Here is a 20777-nt window from a genome sequence, read left to right as displayed (position 1 = left end):
CAATATTAATCTTCTTTGATACATTGAATATTTGGAGACCCGGTATTATATAATACTAGAGGCCCGGTGCACGAATGCACCCTCTGGCAATCCGAGGGGGATGTTGGAGTGCCGGTTTTGGCCTGATCTCCGCAGGCCAGGCCCAGGACCCCACCAGTGCACGAATCCATGTACTGGGCCTCTAGTATGCATATAAGATCTTTGATTAATCTCTTCCTGCTTTCCCCCTCCCCCTTCCCTCTGAGATTCATCAGTCTGTTCCATGTTTCCATGCCTGTGCATTGAGCGTCTGTCCCCTGACTGTCATTGTGTGTCATAGCTACCAGTTGAATGGTCACTTAGGCATATATATATATAAATTATTTTTATATCAAATAAATCTACATGAATTTGTATTTGATTTTGTTTTCAGAAATAATAAAATGTGGATGAAATGGAAGAGTTTAAAAAACATTAGTCTTAATGAGTCCCTTCTGAAATTACTGAATAGAATTTTTATAAGCTCAACTAGTAAATTAATGCAGGGATGTTAGTGAGGACACTGACCTCTCCTTCACTGAGTATTCCTTGTCTTAATGACTATTTGATCATTTGTTTTTGTTGTATTTTTGTTTTGGTGGTTTATTTAAAAAATTTACTATGCGATTTTTTAAACATAAAAAATAGAAAAAACATTATACCAAAACTCCAATTCATTTACCAATAAATCTGTGGAACTATTTCTGGAATTTCTCATTTTCTATTGTTCTGTTTATCTATCTTTGTGCCGCATTGGCTGAGTTACTGAAGCTTGAAGTCCGGTTGTGTAAATCCTCTAAGTTTGTTCTTTTAAAATATGCTAGATTCTTTAAATTTCCATATAAATGTTAGCATCAATTTCCCCCAACAGTCTGTTGGGATTTCATTGGCATTGCATGGAATCTATAATCATTTGGGAAAGTAATGACTTCTTAAAAATTCAGATCCTATCAATTCATGAATGCAGACTCTATATTTGTTTAGTTTCTTTTAATTTGTCTTAGTAGTGGTTTATGATTTCAGTGTTTACTTATTTCACATCTTTTCTTATTTCTTCCTAAATATTTGATATTTTATTATGTTAAATGACATTATTTTTCTAAGATTTCATTTTCCATTTGTTAGTATATTTGTATTTTCCTTATTATGAATGAGGTTGAATGTCTTTTCATATATATTTTAAAGGGTATTTGAATTTTTTCAGTGAGCTCTGTTTATATCACAATTTTTAGAGCTCTTCAGATATTAGGAATATTAATTCTTTATATTACATATTGCATTTTCCCAGTTTGCCATTAACATTTCACTCTGCTTAGGATTTTTTTTTTTTTACCCATATGATAATGTTTTAAGTACTTAGTTTTGAAAAAGTCTCTTCCTTTGAGCAACTGTGATGTTTTCTCATTAGAAACAATGAAAATCATGCAACTTATTTGTTTCTCTTTTTGCCGCGGAAGCAAATTTTTTGTCTGAATAACCTGCATAACTATGTAAATCTCATATCTTGCATATCTGAAATGTCATCTTTTGTTTTTTCTAATTTGTATTTAAAAGTCGAGATTTTTATTTAGTGTTTTGTTTTTTTTTTTGTTTTTTATTTCACAGTAGCACTTTCCATAAGCCACCATAGGTTTTCTGTTAAATAAATGTGGGTATTAATAAAGAAAAGATTCTTCCCGTCATTGATAAACAACTTTATAGGGCTGATGGGGTTTAGTGCAGATGGTGAAGTGGGTGTCAGAAAGCCTGACCCAGTCTTTTATTGGCTCCATCCCTGGGCAATTGGCTCAACCACTATAGATATTTGAATTTCTTTCTTCTTTAAAAATATATATTTTTATTGATTTCAGAGAGGAAGGGAGAGGGAGAGAGAGGTAGAAACATCCATGATGAGAGAGAATCAATGACTGGCTGCCTCCTGCATGCCCCCTACAGGGTGGAGCCACAATCCGAGCATGTGCCCTTATAGAATTCGGAACCTTCAGTCCACAGGCCGACGCTCTATCTACTGAGCCAAACCAACTAGGGCGATATTTGATTTTCTTCACTTATAAAATGAATATTTAAATAAACTATATCATAATGCTAGGAAATCTCATATGAAAATTATGTAGTGCTTAACTATTCTAACATATAAAATGATCTGGTTTGTAGAAAGACATAGGAACTGACAGAATTTCCAGAATTTGAAGAGTTAATGTGCAGAGTGAATCTCTCTCAAAGTGAAAAAAGTGAATCGATCAGCCTATTATTTGTCCCTCAGACAGGTTAGCACTGTGTTTTAAACCATATAACACCACATGATGGTTGATAAGTGTAAAGCTCAATACATAGGTGATTCATTTATTTATAAATTGGTACTTCTAGGTTTATAACTTTATCAAACTGTAAAACCGAAAGTCTTGTTTAATTTAAGGGAGTGTCTGAAACTACACATAGTTATTTAAATGAAGCTTGGCTTCCCACAGCAAGGACTATGGTAAATCTACATGAATTATAACTTGTACACAAATGTAAAGTTATTTTTTCTCCTTGTTTTAGAATGTGGAGGTATACTGACTGGTACTTACGGTTCTATTAAGTCTCCGGGATATCCTGGAAACTATCCCCCAGGAAGAGATTGTGTCTGGAGAGTTATAACCAGTCCTGACCTTGTGATAACATTTGCTTTTGGGACCTTAAGTCTGGAGCACCATGATGATTGCAGCAAAGATTATCTTGAGGTAAACAATTGTATTTAGATAGAACTTACTATGATATAATTAGGACACAAGAAACTATAGTTCGGTGATGTCTGTGGATGGCCACAATTTATTAGCAGTAGTTGGATGTGTTGTTCAATAGGCAGCCAATGTCGAAGTCTTGCTAAGTCCTTATTCTTAATAAAGCCAGATTCTTACTTCTGAGTCCCACTTGAATCTGGGAAAGAGACTGCCTTGCTTGCCCCTGTTATTTCCTAGAAGCCCAGTGCCCATGGGGATAGTAGAATTAATGAAATAATCACTAAGTAATGGGTTTCTTCTCCAATGCAGATTCCTATCTTGTGGTAAACTGTTGAGGTATTTCACAAATTGACCATAGTGTTCCATGAAGAAATTTAAGAGCCATTGTGTTGAAATGCATTGATAGAGGATGAGCCTTGCTGGGATATAATAATAGTCATTGGGAGGAACAGAGTCAGCCTGTGTGCCTCCTGTTTACCGTTAGTAAAAGATTAATATACAGAAAAAGAAAAGGCTGTTATAGTCCAATGCAACATGCATATAGGTACATAAAAATATGTGCTCTCCATCGTAGACTGAAATATCACTGAGAAGATTCTGTTCTTATGTTGTTCCTGTCTTATCACCATACGTCTCAGTACCTCTTGCAGTAGTGATAAAAGATAATGTGCTTTCCAAGTCCATTAGAGGAGAAGGTGACACTATGGAATTGTTCATAAAGGACAGAAGGGTGTGGATGTCAAACAGGGATCTCCACAAGTTAAAGCCATTAGTAATCGAGCTGTTGTAATGGATTTGAAACCTTGGGAATGACTGGAAGATCTACCCACCTCTCCCTGGAAAATTTCATCAAGACAATCTTTTGAATATTGACATTAAAGCGAACTTTCTTGAAATTAGTTTTCAATAAATTCCATCAAATTAATATTAGAAGCATTTTCTCACTTCTACATATTAATTTAGATATAAAGTTAATAGAAATTATCAATCACTGACAATATTTGAATGTCTCTCATTTCTCAACAAGCAATAATATTTAGGAATGAATTAAATATAGGAATAATAAGTCATGCTGCCCTATAACTTTGCTGACAATAGTAAAAGTAATTTGAAAGGACAAAATTACATTGTGCCTAGATGAGAATTCTCCTTTGCTACCTTGGTGTTCTATGTAGTATAGAATTTGCAATTGCAATACATGATATTTAATAGATTAAAAACCAATAATTAAAATGACTTGATTTCTAAGCCCACATAGTCATTGTTATGCTACTTTATCACTATTAAAGTTGCACTTTTTAAATTTCATTAATCCATCTTTCTGTTGTGTCTAATCTGACTTTACTTCCTTTCCCCTTCTGATTCTCCCAGATACCTAGACCAAGCTGTAAGTTAACTGACACTGCTCGTATTCTTTCTCCTATTTTCTATGCGTATATTCATTTCCTTCTTCTAGATTACTAGGGGCTCATACTTTCCAAACAAATAGCTAGGGAGAAAACCTAGGAAAGAAAACATTGAGATTAGTAACATCATGAGAAAAAGTCAAAGTAGAAGTCCAGCCTCTGAATGGAAATTGAGACAGAAGATAAGGCACCAGGGATAATGGGAGAAAGAGACTACCCTTTACTGATCCCCAAGCTTGTGTTAGCTACATATGTGAATGGAGAGGGTTATGCTAAGCGAAATAAGCCAGTCAGAGAAAGACAACTATCACACGATCTCACTCATATGTGGAATCTAATGAACAAAATATATCCAAAGACATAGAAGCTTAGAACAGACTGACTAATCTCAGAGGGAAGGCAGGGGTATGGGGGAGAGATTAACCAAAGAATTTGTATGCATATATGCATAACCCATGGACACAGAAAATAATGTGGAGAAGGCCTGAGGGGGGGGGGGCAGTGGTGGAGTCAATGGGGGAAAAAAAGGGGAAAGCTGTAATACTTTCAACAATAAATATAAATTAAAAATAAAATGCAAAAGGTTAAAACAAACAAAAATAAACAAAACACCTCCCAGAGCCATTACTTTTAAATGACGGATTTTCTGAAATTAATGTCCAAAATGATTTGGTTTGTTAGAATCTGACCATTAGAACTTAATGATTAGTTTTGTTATTTTAGATCCGAGATGGCCCTTTGAGTCAGGATCCTGTTCTTGGGAAATTCTGCACCACTCTGTCTGTCCCTCCACTCCAGACGACAGGTCCCTTTGCCAGAGTTCACTTTCATTCGGATGACCAGATTAATGACCAAGGCTTCTACATCACCTACTTAACATCACCTTGTAAGTAACCAGATAATTGGGAGCTTAATATGAGTCTGAAGGACATGTTATACCTATAGCTGTTTTTTTAGTGTGATACTGCAGATGACTTACTTTCTTAGACTAATAATATGTGTTTATAAACATTTCTGTCATGGTTCCAGATTTTTCTTTATCTTCCTAACGTTCTATTATTAGTGCTACAATACCCCTCTGTTCCTAAATTATGGGATCCATATCATGGTAACTATGTGTGAGGCACCTAAAATTAAATAATTTGCACTTGGGTTCCCTGGCTATTACTCAGTTTTGTTGATAGATGTTGTTCATGTAATCCAGTCTATCTTGAATTAATTTGCATTGATACCTTAACACAAAGCAACAAGCCAACAAAAAAAAATGATTAAATGCTCTATGATTTTTATTTTAGGATTGTAGAGGATTTTGTTCTTTTTAAATTATTATTTATTTCAGAGAGAGGAAAGGAAAGGGACAGAGGGATAGAAACATCAATGATGAGCTCACAACCCGGGCATGTGCCCTGACCGAGAATCGAACCATGACCTCCTGGTTCATGGGTAGATTCGCAACCACTGAGCCACACTAGCTGAGCAAGGATTTTGTTCTTAACATACATCATTGTGCCTTGATGAGAATTCACATCAAGGCACAATGTTTAGGTCTCAATATCAGGAAACTAACAATAAACATCTTTTTACTGGTCCCCTTTCTCCATTTACTTTGGCTTCAGGCAGGATGTGCAGCTGCCCTTCTGTAATTTCTGTGGTCCATACCTGCTTTCTATGCCTATCAACCTTCCCCCGACCACATCTTGCTATTCTGTATTCATTATTCCTTTAATCTGATTCATTTTTTTAGTTACATATTTGTTACATGTATTTTATAAACTGCCTCAGATTTTTTTGCAATGGAGGAGATTATAAATGTATTTAAAAAGCAAATTGTAGACGAGGATGTTAGATTGGAATTTAGATCACACATCTCTACATCTATCTCCTTAGGCACTACATGGTTGTCTTACAAACACACGTCAATTGGAAATCTCATAATCAGATGAGGTATATAAATATACTAGAGGCCTAATGCGCAAAATTTGTGCAAGAGTAGGCCTTCCTTCCCCTGGCTGCTAGCACTGGCTTCCCTCTGGCACCTGGGACCCGGGCTTCCCTTGCAGCCCTGGCTTTGTCCAGAAGGTTGTCCAGAAGGATTTCCAGTCTAATTAGCATATTACGCTTTTATTATTATAAATAAACCTGTACAGGGTGAATAAAGTTGATATGTGACTGCATGTGTATGTGTAAGTTTTTGAAAATTGTATTTAATGCCTGGGAGCCAGAGGGATGCCCATCCACATGACTTTTTCCTTCTTCTCCCTTCTCTTCAGCGGATCCACCTTGTGGAGGAAACTACACAGACCCAGAGGGTGTTCTCTCCCTTGACTTGAATGGGCCTTTCACTCAGAACAAACATTGCATCTATGTCATACAGCAGCCCCTGGGAGAGCAAATACAGGTCAACTTCACCCACGTGGAGCTGGAAGGCCAGAGTGGCTGTTCTCCGAGTTACATTGAGGTAACTTTTACTACTTTGGCCTTAGATTATGTTTTTCAATGTTTTTCTGTTCTGTAGAGCTGTGGTCTTCAAATGGTTGTTGTGTAACCAGATAATCAAGAGGTCTGGGCTGCCTGTCACTACTTCAGCCAATTAAGCAGAGACACGGTTGAATCATATATGAGGTTTATTCCAGTAACTGTTCTCCGAGTTACATTGAGGTAACTTTTACTACTTTGGCCTTAGATTATGTTTTTCAATGTTTTTCTGTTCTGTAGAGCTGTGGTCTTCAAATGGTTGTTGTGTAACCAGATAATCAAGAGGTCTGGGCTGCCTGTCACTACTTCAGCCAATTAAGCAGAGACACGGTTGAATCATATATGAGGTTTATTGCAATAATGCCGGCAGTATGGGAGAGCAGCAGGTCATCAGCAAAAATCTGCTCTGCAGCCCACCATAAACCAACAGCTTATATTGGGTAGAAGGACAAGATTATGTGGGGAAGTAGGAATTGCAGATATGGGAAAGTGGGCATGGGGTAATCATTACAGGTTACAGGTCATGCGGGCTGGGTGGCAGGGGAGTCACAGAGAGCGGGTGGCCCGGGACCAGATTACAGGTAATAGGGGCTGGGGGTTGTAAAGAGCAGGAGCTTCCAGGACTAGGTGCCACGAGGTTATAAATCTTTCCATAATGATAGGCAGTTCCATGAAGGAGGACAGACTGCTTTCCGATGTTAGTTCCCATGTCTCAATGCATACAACTCTCAGCGAGGTTAAAGGGTGCTTTCTCTAATCAGAAAGGAACAGTCATGTTTATAGAGCACGATTAATCCTATACAATGAAAAGCTAATATGCTAATTAGACTGGACTGCAGAACAACCTGCCAGAACGACCTGCTGGAATGACCTTCCAGAACGACCAATGGGCAGGGGGCAGGGCGGCAGCTGAGGTGGCTGGGGCTGCAAGGGCCTACCCTTGCACAAATTTTGTGCCTTGGGCCTCTAGTATTTTTTATAATTATAGTTAATTTTGAATATTCTATTTCTGCCCCTAACAGTTGGGCCAGCGGTATCCAGATCACCCAGGTGAGAAGCAATTCCATACCCTAATTCAGGTGGCCTGAGTCAGAACCTCCAGGGTAGGCCAGCCATCTGCCTTTTAACAGACCAATCTAGGTAATTCTGATGCAGGCTAGAGTCTGAGAACAGCTGCTTTAGAGAGTTTGGAAGAATTTTCCAAAAATAGACCTATGGATGGCAAAACAGGAAATTGGTGATGGAATAGCAAAGGACAAAAATGAAAGCTGAAACTAGAAACTCATAAAAATGCTAAATTACAAGCTATTAAATTGAGCGCTAGTAACTGAGGTGACTGCAAATAGTAGGAATGATAGGATTCACTAATGGGATGCAGAATTCAGAGATTCTCCAGGACAATATTCTATGTGAGGGGACTCGACCCAGAGAAGTAAAAGGATTTGCCCAGGTGAGCCAGCTGGTCAGTGGCAGAGAGTTAAATTAAAGCATTGAAAACTCTTGTTATAAAGTTTAGATTTTTTTTCTCATTAGTTCTGCTTACTCTCCTTCAGAAAACCTTAATTATGGTTTAAGTGTGTGTAATAATTGTAAGAAGAATATTTGAAACAAAAAGGCAGTTTTTGTTTTCCTGGCCTGGTATTTCTTTTGCTTAATTATTGGTCTAGCCACAAATTAAAGTGCTGAGCAAATGAAACAAATCACTTTTTGTTGAGCACAATCATTTTATGTAAACTCAGAGAGGCATTGACAATTTTGTTTGCTCATGTGTGTTAGACTAATTCAGTGTTCTAGGAAAAACCTGTATAACCTCTGCTCTCTTTCCTCCTTGACATGTAGAGAAAGGAAACGTAGGATTTAGCAGCTAGATCTAGTACAGCTTTGTAGCTGGACATAAAGAACTTAGCTTTGCAAAATGAAAAGAAAAACAATCAGAATGTGCTTGGTTCAATGCCTTGCACACCAGTGATTGGCTACTAAATGGTAACAGATGATGATGATGATGATGACGAAGAGGACAATGACAGGGAGGAGAAGGTGACATATTGAGTTTGCAATCATCTAAGAACATACTTCTAAGTAAAACTAGACAAGTATTCCTGATTATAGAAAAGAGGATTTTTAAAACAACAGATAAAAGATAAGTTTATTGACAGGTATATTAAAAGGGGCACTGTTTCATGAGGCATAAAAAGCTTTAAAATTTTAACTATGAAATCATGAAACATAATAATGAATAACAAAAGATAATAACCTAAGAAAATGTTCTTTGGTCCCTGTGTAGCTTCTCTCATCTCTTATCCCTCACCATCTACTCTCTCATTTCAAGTGGGACCACATTCCCTTTCCTGTGCACCCAGACTAACCCACAGCTGGTCTCCAGGATCATCTTTATTTTATACTAGAGGCCCAGTGCATGAAGTTCATGCATAGGTAGGGTCCTTAGGCCTGGCTGGCGATCAGGGCCTATCAGGTTCCCGGCCTCCCCGCCTCCCTGCCTCGCCTCCTCCTCCTTCCCTCGTTCCCTCAATGCCCCGCCACCGCTGCTGGTCACCCGCCATATTCTGTGCCACCCCCTGGTGGTCAGCATACGTCATAGCAAGTAATCGAACTCCCAGTCTCCCAGTTGAACTCCCGAGGGAACACTTTGCATATTAGCCTTTCATATATATAGACTAGAAGCCTGGTGCATGAAATTCGTGCATGGGTAGGGTCCCTAGGCCTGGCCAGGGATCAGGGCCATCTTCCCTGGCTTCAGGAAGCCAGCCCTACCCCCTGCCGCTGGTCGCCCTCTGTGTCTGGGGCAATTGGCAGGGTGATCGCACCCCAGCACTGCTCGCGTCAGCTACCACTCACCCCCGGTTTCCAGTTCCCCATCGGGCAATTGGAGCCTGCCAGCCGGGGGGAGGAACTGAGAGGTTGGCTGTTCCTGCCTGCTCGCTGCCCCCCACCCCCCACCGTTGGTCACTCTCTATGTGTGGGGCCACCAGTAGGGCAATCAGGGCCCCGGTGCCACCTGCGTCCACTGCCACCCACCCCCAGTTCCCCATTCCCCATTGGGCAATCAGGGCCTGTGGGCTGGGGGCAGCTCCTGCATTGAGCATCTGCCCCCTGGTGGTCAGTGCACATCATAGCTGACTGGTTGTTCCGCTGTCCAGTCGATTTACATATTACACTTTTAGATATATAGATAAGGGGCATTTCAATCTGAAGCTCACACCGCAAGAAGCCACATGTCAAACACTGCTGCGTGGTAGGATTCTATTTTCAGCTCTTGGTTGAGTCAAGCCCAATACCAGCATATTTGTCTTGTTTTGAATAAAATTTAATGCTAAATTAGATTTTTTAAATTGTTATATAAGAACAAATCTGGATACATAGCAGATAAAAATAAATGAACACATGCATTAAGATGTGGCTGTGGGACCTGATCCACTGCAGATGTTAAAGCTTATTACTGGCAGGGCACTGGATTTCACTTTTAACATTTCAGAGAAACTGTGTTTTTTGGCCCGTTTAATTTTAGCTCTTACCATAGGCTAAATATCGTGGGTCACATGTTGTTATTGGGTCTCTGGGCCTGCAACAATCAGTGTATGCTGGATGAATAAGGCAATCAATGAGAAATCTGGGTCTGGTCCTCAGAGCACTAGAACATTGAATTGGTCCTTGTCATTTCTTTGCATATGTGATGCGGCATAAAGACTGGATTTGGTGTGACACTGCAAGTGACTATGGCACGACTTCACCTTACTTCTTAAGAAAAACTCTTCATTAATACAAACCATGTTCAAACAGGAGTCATCTTTCTCCAGATGGTGCTATAATAACCAATAGTCAGTAAAAATAAATCAAAAACACTAACAAACAAAAAATTCCTGTGGCTTACAACAATGTTCATTTATTTGTTCTTTGCTCATGTTAACATGTTGGTGTGGGGTCAATAGCAGCTCTTCTGACCTGTTCCCTGTCCCAGCAGCCCCTGGGACCCAGGCTCTTGGTCTTGTGAGCGGGCAAGTAAGAGACTGTTGAGTAACGCAATGACTCCCAAAGCTTCTACTCAGAAATCATACACCACTTCTGCTCACATTCTGCTCACATTCTGCTAGCCCTATGGCCAAGCCCACAGCCAGTGGGAAGGATATGTCTTTATTCTCCACGGGGAAGCATTGCAAGTCACATGGCAGTGAGCGCAGGGAAATAATACAGTCTATTCCAGTGCACAAGCACAAAGCAGAGAGGGCTTTGGGGGGAATGGGGCGTTGCAAACTCATAAGTCCTAGAATACTGAATGCAAGATGTGCTACAAAAGCATTTGGGGTCACTTTAGATCGTTTAATGGATTTTATTTGAATGTCATTTTCAAAGAGGTTGTGGTTGAGATATTGCTATGTCTGGGATCCAGGGAGAATACAGGCTTTCAGAATTAATGAGGTTTCATTTTCACACAGAGAGAAACACAGCTAAAATCAATTGTGCCTCTAGGTTTAGGGCCCTCGAGCACGATAAGTTCCTCTGCAAACATTTGGACTGCAGCTGCCTTTCTCCTTCCTAATGCCCTTGAATTTCATTAGCGAGGCCCAGGGGAAAGGCCCACTTTAGCTGGCTCTGATGCTATGTGGCTGTTTTTCTTCCTTCCTGTCATCTTCTAATGGGCACAATAGAGAAGAGAGACTACAGTCTTAGCAGAAGCAAATGGAACCCTGGAGAATGAGAAAGCAGGAAGATATCTTACCCTGTGTTCATGCTTTCTGGTTTCTAAGAACTGCCCTATGTCTGCATCTCTAACAGATTTCTAATTCAGTGTGTATGATAACTGGGCAAAAATGTTTTGTGTTTAGGATGTCAGTTAGAGTTCAATTTTACACTTAGTAATGAACTGTCTTGCCCTGTCTTAAAATGAATGAATCTACAAGCATTTGTTAAATGCCTGTTTACAAAGTTCCGTGTTTAGGTGCTAAAGGGGATTCAGAATTTTTTCTTCTTTCAGAGAATTGCTATTTGATTAGAGAGGTATTTAGCAAACTTAATGACAGTATGCAAAAAAAATGTGTATTACAGCTCATAGAAAGGAACTGGTTTGGTGTGAATCAGTGGAGAGGTGTGTGCTTTTTTAATGTCTGTGAGACTGTCATATGGCTGTGCCATAATTTACTTAATCACCCGCCTATTATGAGACGTTTGGAATACTTTCAGTTTTTGTTATCATAGAATATTCTTTGATGTGGATCCTTGTGTGTCTTTGCCTGTATCTCGAATGATTTCCTTATGGCAGTGTGTTAGAGTGGAGTCGCAGGGTCCCAAACTAGGACTATTTTGAAGACTCCTGGGACATACTGTCAAATTATTTTCCAGAAGTTTATACTTTCACAGTTACAGATGAGAGTAGCTGTGTTACCATATCCCCTCCAGCTTTGAGTATCATACTTTCAAAATCTTCCCTCTACTGCCTGCTCCCCTCAGCCTGGGTAATCCTTTAAATCTCATTTCTGCTGAGTATTCCCTAATCCCCTGTATGAGTTCAGAGTGTTTGGTTAAATCCAGGATTCTCTACACTTTAAGACCTTTTCATATCACCTTTTCACTATTCTGAAATGAAATCCATGGATGATAGAACTTCAATATACACATTTATATGAAACATTTTGGTTCAAAGTATAATATTTAGGAGAAATAAACTTTAAAAAGCCTGGTCAAGATGCACTTGAAGGCAAAGCGAAAGCAGTTAAGTTGCTAGCTCCCTGAGTTGCTGTGAATGCTGGCATGGCTGGGGAGGTTAGTGACCAATTTTCTGAAATGGTGACTGACTCTTGGCAGATTTCCAGGAGAAAAAAAGAAAGAACTTCTTTCGATTTACACTCTACTTGTCATCCTGGAAAATTCAGTGTGATTTTAACTGGGCAAAAATATGTTGTGTTTAGTATGTCAGATAGAGCTCAATTTTACACTTAGTAGCGAACTGTCACTTACATGAATGTCGCAGGGCATAGAATTCTTGTTGTGCGTGACTGTCTCTCACATTTCAGGATAGTTAGTATCTATGGTCCCCAGCCATTACGTGCCAATAGTGCGTCTCCACCATTGTGTTAATAATTGAAACAAAAACAAAAAATGCCTTCACAGATGTCCAACTGTGACACCTACCGAGAACCATTGTGAAGTAATAATATAGTAGCCTTCACTTTTCAGACATGATGTTCCTGTTTTTATTTTTTTTTTAAATGGGCTTGCTTGTTGTAAGTTCCTTGTGAACAGTGTCTCTCTCGTAGTGCTGTCCCCAGCAACAGGCACTGGCATGTATTGATGCCTTGATAATGCTCATGGAGAGGATGAGCTAATATTTCTATGGCTAGGTCATCCAAAAGAATTCTATATAAGGAGTAGCATGTATATCCACGGGAGAATTTCCGATTTTGGTGAAGAAGCTCTAGTGTCAAGTATAACAACAGTCCACATTTTCTATTAGTAGGCATTTTGCTATGGAATTCACACTATTGTTTTATCTACTTGCTTCAACAACTCCTTGAGCTAAGTTTAGACTTAGTAAGTTGTTCGAGCTTTTAAGTGAGGAGATTTGTGACAGATTTGAACCCAGGTCTATATGACTCCATAGATGGTACTCATGGCCATTACACTAAAGGATATTGATTATTGATTAAACCAATTGATCTTTATTATATGAAAAACTTTTTATTTTACTCCTAACTTTCTAAGAGTTTTGTTTCTAATAAATAGAAATGCTAACAAACTTTCTGACATCTATGGAAATATATGATTTATCTTATTGAACCTATTGATAGGCTTAATTTATAATTTCTCATTTCAGATAATCCTTGCATAACATTTATTCTTATATTTAATTTGGTATATAAAGCTTAATGATGGAGTGAACTCATTTTTCTAGGATGGTGTTTAGAATTTTTGTATTGATGTTAATAGGTGAGATCAACCCATAGTTTTCCTTTGTATTAATGTTAGGCTTTGATAAGATAGTTCTGAGAAAAGTTAGTTGGGAATTGTTCTATGTTTGAGGGTGTCTTAGGATAAATTATATATGGGAATTATCTGTTCCTTAAAAGTTTAAAATAACTTACCAAGCAGAGCATCTTCTGTGATAATGTTTTCAATTTTATCTGTGCTTTGTTTATTCAAATCTTATTTTTCTTTCTTGATATAATTTTAGCAATTTATATTTTTTTCTGGAAATAACCATTTCAAAAATTCAACAATATTAACATAGAGTAATACATGGAATTATCATATTAAACAAATTCCTCAGTATCTGTGCATTTATATCATCTTTGTCATTTTTTTAAATCCTCACCTAAGAATATGTTATTGTTTTTAGAGTGACAGGAAGGGAGAAGAAGCGAGAGAGGAAAACATTGATGTGAGGGAGAAACATTGATCAGTTGCTCCCCATACAGGCCCAGACTACGGATTGAACCTGCAACCTTCTTTGTGTTGGGATGATGCTCCAACTGAGTCACCTGGCAGGGGCTCATCTTTGTCATTTTTAATTTTGTGTATTTGTACTTATTTTTTTTATTTCCTTTACTTTCTTTTATCTTTATTGCCAAATATATGTCTTTTATATTCCCACACCCTAACTTTCCTTGATAAACAGTTCATGAATATATTCATGAATTCCTTTTTTGTATTTTATTAGATTTCTATTTTATTTTTCCTTTCTTATTTCTCATTTTAATATTTTCTAATTTTTAAGTTAACTCCTCAGAATCTCTCTCTTTTAAAAAGTACTTTTCTGTTGTTGTTGTTGTTTTCAATAACAAAAGCAGTTTAGTCTATGAGTTCCTCTAATTACAGATGTGGCTAAATATGCTGTCTCATCACATTTTGTTGTTTTCTAAATAGTCCAAAAGTGTACTTTTATTTCCTCTTTGACATTGTGGCAATTATTAGAGGAACTTTGTGTTTTTTTTTTGCTTATGTATCTTATGCTTTTGGATCTTTTTGGCTTAAGATTTTGTTAGTGTTATTTGATTGTGCTAATAATGACCCACCCTACTGCTTTCAAGTGTAATATAAAAATGTAACCCAAATGAGATTATAACTCATTTTGAATCTGACATCTTCTCATATCCAAAGAATACTACCCTACCAAGATAATTTTGTCGATTAGAATTGCAGATCTATTTTATTTTTCTGTTTAGGTTCGAGATGATGATACCTTACTTGGAAAAGTTTGTGGCAATGAAACCCTCTCTCACATTAAGTCTATTACTAATAGTATCTGGATCAGGTTTATAATCGATGCTTCTGTTGAAAAAGCTGGTTTCAGCGCTGTTTATCAAGTGGGTAAGAAAACCCATGCCTCAATTTTTAAATGTATAATTTCCCTGATTGTAACATTTTAGTTTCTTGAAATAATTTTGTCATTTTATGTCCTTAAGCAGCAAGGAAAAAAAAATCTAATAGTAATGTCACATTCAATTATATCCTTGCACATAATTAGAATTTACAATAAAATTGAGGGCAAAGATCATTTCTCTCTGCACAAATACTACTCTCACTTTCATACTTACAGCTTGTGGAGGTGAATTAACTGGAGAAGGGGTCATTCGCTCGCCCTTTTATCCCAACGTGTACCCGGGAGAAAGGATCTGCAGGTGGGCTATCCACCAACCCCAAAGCCAGGTAGTTCTTCTCAACTTCACTGGCTTTGAAATTGGAAGCTCTGCCCACTGCGATACAGATTATATTGAGGTAAGAGTAAAACACCTTTGAGTATTTATATTTGGTCGGATAGTATTAAAATATTATGTTATATTATCTTCAAATCAGTTACATGAAACAAAACTAGTTTGCACAGACCAATATTTCATATGAATATAGATGTAAAAATCCTCAACAAAATACTAGCTAACTGAATGCCTCAGGATATAAAAATGATTATATATAATAGCCAAGTGGGACTTATCTCAGGAATGCAAGCTTGGTATGCATCCCCAAATCACTTAATGTAAAAGGAAATAAAGGAAAAAGCCACATGATTACCTCAATAGATACCAAAAGGCACTTGGCAAAGTCCAATACCTTTTCATGATAAAAACACTCAACTAATTAAGAATAGAAGGATACTTCCTTAATGTGGTAAAGGGCATCTGTAAAACACACACACACCCCACAACTAACACCACATTTAATGATGAAACACTAAATGCTTTGCCCCTTTGGTCAATAAAAACATAAAGATGTCTATTCTCACTTCAACATTGTACTGGAAATTCTAGGTAGGGCAATTAAACAAGGAAAGGAAATAAAATGCACTCAAATGTAAAGGAAGGATTTAAACTATCTCTATTCACAGATAATGTGATCTTGTATATAGAAAAATCATGCACACACATGAACTATTAGAACTAATAAATTCAGCAAGTTGCAGGATACAAGATCAAAATGTGAAAGTCATTTCTTTTTCTATACATTAGCAATGAAAATAAAATCAAGGAAACAATTCTATTTATAATAGCATAAAAAGAATAAATATTGATGAGTATATATTGAAAAAGATGTGTAATACATGCACTCTAAAAACTACAAACCATTGTTGAAGGATATTAAAGTCCTAAATAAATGGAAAGACAGCTCCTGGTCATGGATTATAAGACATAAAGTTGTTAAGATGGCAATACCTCCCAAATTTATCTAAAGATTTAATTCAATCCCTATCAAAATCCCAGTTGGCACTTTTGCAAAAATTTACAAGCTAATTGTAAAATTCATATGGAAATGCAAAGGAATCAGAATAACCAAAGCATTCTTGAGAAAGAACAAAGTTGGAGGACTCACACTTATTGATTTTAAAATTTAGAACAAAGGTGTGGTAATCAAGTGTGTTATTTGATAAGGATAAAAATATGAAACAATGGAACAAAATGTGAACATCTAGAAATAAATCTATACCTTTGTGGCTAATTGATTTTTAAAAACAGTGCCAAGCCATTTCAATGAGAAAAAAAAAAAGTTTTTCAACAAATAGTGTGGAATAGCTACATGCAAAATTATGAAACTGGACCCCTTCCTATACCATTCACAAAAATTAACTCAAAATGAATCATAGAACTAAATATGGGAGCTAAAACCCTTTACTTCTAGAAGAAAACATAGGAGTAAGTATTTGTGACCTTGGGTTAGACAAAGCCTTTTTATATAGGACACAAAAAGACAAACAACAAAAGAAAAACTAGGAAAATTAGACTTCATCAAAATTAAAAAGAACCTAATTTTTTAAATATGCAAAAATATGAATATATATTTCTTCAAAGAAGATATACAAATGGCCAATAAGTACATGAAAAGATGCTCAACATCACTAATCATCAGGGAAATACAAGTCAAACCACAATGAGGTAGTGCTTCATACCGACTAGGATGGCTGTAAACAAGAGGTCAGATAATAACAAGTGTTGGCAAGGATTTGGAGAAATGGAAACCCTTTTACACTTGTACACTGCTGGTAAGCATTTAAAATGGCATAGCTGCTTTGGAAAAGAGTTGGCAGTTCCTCAAAAAGTTAAATCTAGAGTTATCATTTGATCCAGCAATTCCACTCTTAGGTATATACCCAAGGAAAATAAAATGTGTCTACACAATGATGTGTACATGAGTGACTACAATGATTAGTCATAATAGCAAAGTAGTATAACAATCTATGTGTTCATCAACTAATGAATGAATTAATGTAATGTGCTTTATCCACACATGGAATATTATATGGCATTAAAAAGGAATGAAATAATGACACATAACTTTGAAAACATTATGCTAAGTGAAAGAAGCTAGTCACAAAAGCCACATATTATATGATTCCATTTATTTGAAATGCAGACTAGACTATGGAAATAAAAAGTAAATTAGTGGCTGCCTGGAGCTGGGGTTTGAGGAGAATGGGGAATGACAGCTAACAGGCATGGAGTCTCTTTTGGGATGACAAAAATATTCTAAAATTGAATTTTACTATATTAATAAAAACATTTCAGAAGTAATTATTCTTAAAGCAGTTTTTCATAATAACTATTTAATAATAAATTTGAATATATCTTTTTAACCTTAGATTGGTAGCAGTTCTATTTTGGGTTCTACTGAAAATAAAAAATATTGTGGCACAGACATACCTTCGCTTATAACATCTGTGTACAATTTTCTTCATGTAATATTTGTGAAAAGTTCTTCTACTGAAAATCATGGTTTCATGGCTAAGTTCAGTACTAAAGATTTGGGTAAGTGATTGACACTTTCTTCTGCTTTGTTTCTCAGGCTTATATAAGAATAAGTAAACAATGGAAATGAACTATTACAAAAAATCTATCCATACTGTAGATGTATACTTATCTACACTGTAAATTTTTAATGTACACTCTAAAGAAAAATATATATTTCATAATCAGCACATAGCAAGAGTTAATTGATGTCTATTAATAAGATTAAAACCAAGTTATCTGAAGTAGCATATAAGGAAACTTTTTCTTTTTGAACTTTTAAGAAGTTATGATCAGATTATTTTATCTTGATTTTCAGGTAGCTTGTTGGTTACTCGTTCTAACAATTATTATTTTTACTTCAATAGCATGTGGAAAAACTCTCACAGAGCCAACAGGAATTATTCAAAGTCCTGGTCATCCAAATATCTACCCCCATGGTATCAACTGTACCTGGTATATATCAGTCCAACCTGGCTTCCTGATAAATTTGATATTCAGGAGATTTCATCTGGAGTTTCATTACAATTGCACAAGTGACTATCTGGAAGTTTATGACACTGGTTCTGGGACATCTCTTGGGAGGTGAGATTATTTTGGTTTAGTTTTTTTTCACACAAAAATTTTCTTGTGTCATTGAAGGATGTTAAAGTCCACCATGTTGTGTTATAAAAACCAGGTGAGATTATCATGCTTCTCAATGGCCACTCCTGCATTACTACTCTGTAGCCTTGGCACTTTATATATTTAAGTTTTGACATATGTGTATACCCATGAAGGCATCACTAAAATCAAAATAATGCACACGTCCATTATCCTCAAATTCTTCTTTCTGCCCATGATAATTTCTCACTCTGCCTCCATCCCTAGGAAACCACTGCCCTGCTTTCTCTCACTGTAAATTGGCTTGCATATTCTGGAAGTGGAATCATACTGTACATACTATTTTTTTTTTAACTGGCTTTCCTGATCAGCAAAATGTATTAGTTGACTTCTTGGATCTGAGAGCTTATAATTTTATCAAATTTGAAACATTTTTGGCCGTTAGTTCTTGAAATAACTTTGAGGACTCGACTCTGATTACTTGTATCTTAGGTCATTTTGATATTGTCCCAGGACTCACTGGTACTCCGTTCATTTGATTTTGAGTCTTTGCTCTCTATGTGTTTCATTTTGGAAAATTTGTATTGTTATGTATTCAAGTGCCCTAATCTGATTTTCTGCAATGCCTGCTCTGCTGTTAACCCTACCACGTGTAGTTTTCATCTCAAACATTATAGTTTTCATTTCTAAAAGTTTGCTTTGGGCCATCTTTTTTATCTTCCATGTTTCTACTTTGCACATTAATGTTTTCCTCTAGCTTCCTAAATCTGTGAGATTCAGTTATAACTATTTTAATGTTTTTGACTGTGAATTCAGTCATCTGTGGCATTTCTTGCTATGTTTTGGTGGGTCAGTCTTTCTTCTCATTATGGTTTATACTTTCCTCTCATGTCTGGTAATATTTGATAGGATGCCATGCATTTTTAATTTTGTGTTTTTGTGCACTGAACATTATTGTATTCCTATAAGTATTCTTGAGGTTTGTTTTGGGATGTGAACAGTTTGATCATAGTATTCCTATAAGTATTCTTGAGGTTTGTTTTGGGATGCAATGAAGTTATTTGGGAACAGTTTGATCATGTCCAGTTTTGCTTTTCAAGTCACTTGTTTACCTTTGCTGTTTGATATTAGTGTCTTGAAAGCCATTGTTTTATGTATTTTAGTATTTTTAGGTTCAAGGTTATATCCAGCTCCTCTTTGTTGAAAAATGGAAATTTCCTAATGTTTTTTAAATTTCTTGCATTTCATTTTTTCATCTACTTTTTAGATGTTCTTCCTTTACCCATTATTGTCTTAAACTTATTTCTCACCTGCTTTTAATCTCCCTTTTCATTTTTTTGCTCTTATTTGTCTTAATCTTTAATTTTAAAAACTTTTTATTTTTAATGGTACTTGACTCATAATCACTGAAAAACACGTATTTTTTGCTGAATGGCATAAACTACCATAATGTTCTTGTCCAGTTTGGCAGATATGGGCCTATACAAAGTCATTGAAAATATTAATGAATTCAAAAAATAAAATAAAATATTAATAAATTCATCTAATTTTATTTCTATCAAGATATCAAATCTATTTTAACATTGAAATAGTATTACACACTATTTTTTCTTTTTCTCCTTCAGAAATTAATCAATCTAGTTTCCATATATTTGGTTTCTATTTTTTCCCTTTGTCATTGCATTTGGTTAATCTCACCAAGTGTGCATTGATTTGAGATTTCTATTTCATAGTCACTCCTTTTTTAAAATTCTTTATTGATTGAAGTATTACATAAGTCTCATTTTTCCCCCATTGATCTCTCTCTGGCCACTCGCTCCCCACAGCACATGCCCTCACCCCCCTAGTATCTGAGTCCATTGGTTATACTTATATGCATGCATACAAGTCCTTTGGCTGATCTCTTACTCCACCCCTCACCCTCCCCTGCCTTCCCTCTGAGGTTTGATGGTCTGTTCAATGCTTCTTTGTCTCTGGATCTATTTTTGTTCATCAATTTATGTTGTTCATTATATTGCATAAATGAGTGAGATCGCGTGGTATTTATCTTTCCCTGACTGACTTATTTTGCTTAGCATAATGCTCTCCATGTCTATCCATGCTGTTGTGAATGGTAAGATTTCCTTCTTTTTTACAGCAGCATAGTATTCCACTGTGTAGATGTACCACAGTTTTAACAGCACAATTTACAATAGCTAAGATTTGGAAACAGCCTAAGTGCCCATCATCAGTTTAGTGGATTAAAAAACTGTGGTAGATCTAGTCACTCCTTCTTACAAGTGTTTCTCCAGAAAACTGCTCCTGGCATGTTTTTGATCACAACTCTACTT

The 20777-nt window shown here is 36.6% G+C and overlaps 1 protein-coding gene across 1 annotated transcript in view; it reads left to right on the top strand.

Moving 5' to 3' along the window:
* The window catches only part of LOC102243297 (cubilin), a gene marked incomplete at its 3' end in the record, with an annotated part of 182298 nt that overhangs the window by 27072 nt on the left and 134449 nt on the right, over nucleotides 1–20777 (top strand). The window contains exons 15-21 of the mRNA XM_005856727.2: nucleotides 2560–2741; nucleotides 4871–5033; nucleotides 6418–6605; nucleotides 14797–14941; nucleotides 15171–15349; nucleotides 17700–17865; nucleotides 18213–18429. Coding sequence (XP_005856789.1) covers nucleotides 2560–2741; nucleotides 4871–5033; nucleotides 6418–6605; nucleotides 14797–14941; nucleotides 15171–15349; nucleotides 17700–17865; nucleotides 18213–18429 — 1240 coding nt within the window. The remainder of the gene's footprint in view (nucleotides 1–2559; nucleotides 2742–4870; nucleotides 5034–6417; nucleotides 6606–14796; nucleotides 14942–15170; nucleotides 15350–17699; nucleotides 17866–18212; nucleotides 18430–20777) is intronic.

The sequence above is a fragment of the Myotis brandtii genome, unplaced genomic scaffold (genome assembly GCF_000412655.1).
Source record: "Myotis brandtii unplaced genomic scaffold, ASM41265v1 scaffold1042, whole genome shotgun sequence".
In the NCBI taxonomy this organism is placed as follows: Eukaryota; Metazoa; Chordata; class Mammalia; order Chiroptera; family Vespertilionidae; genus Myotis; species Myotis brandtii.
Note: the sequence above shows the minus strand (reverse complement) of the source record. Positions and strands in the feature narration are given on the sequence as shown.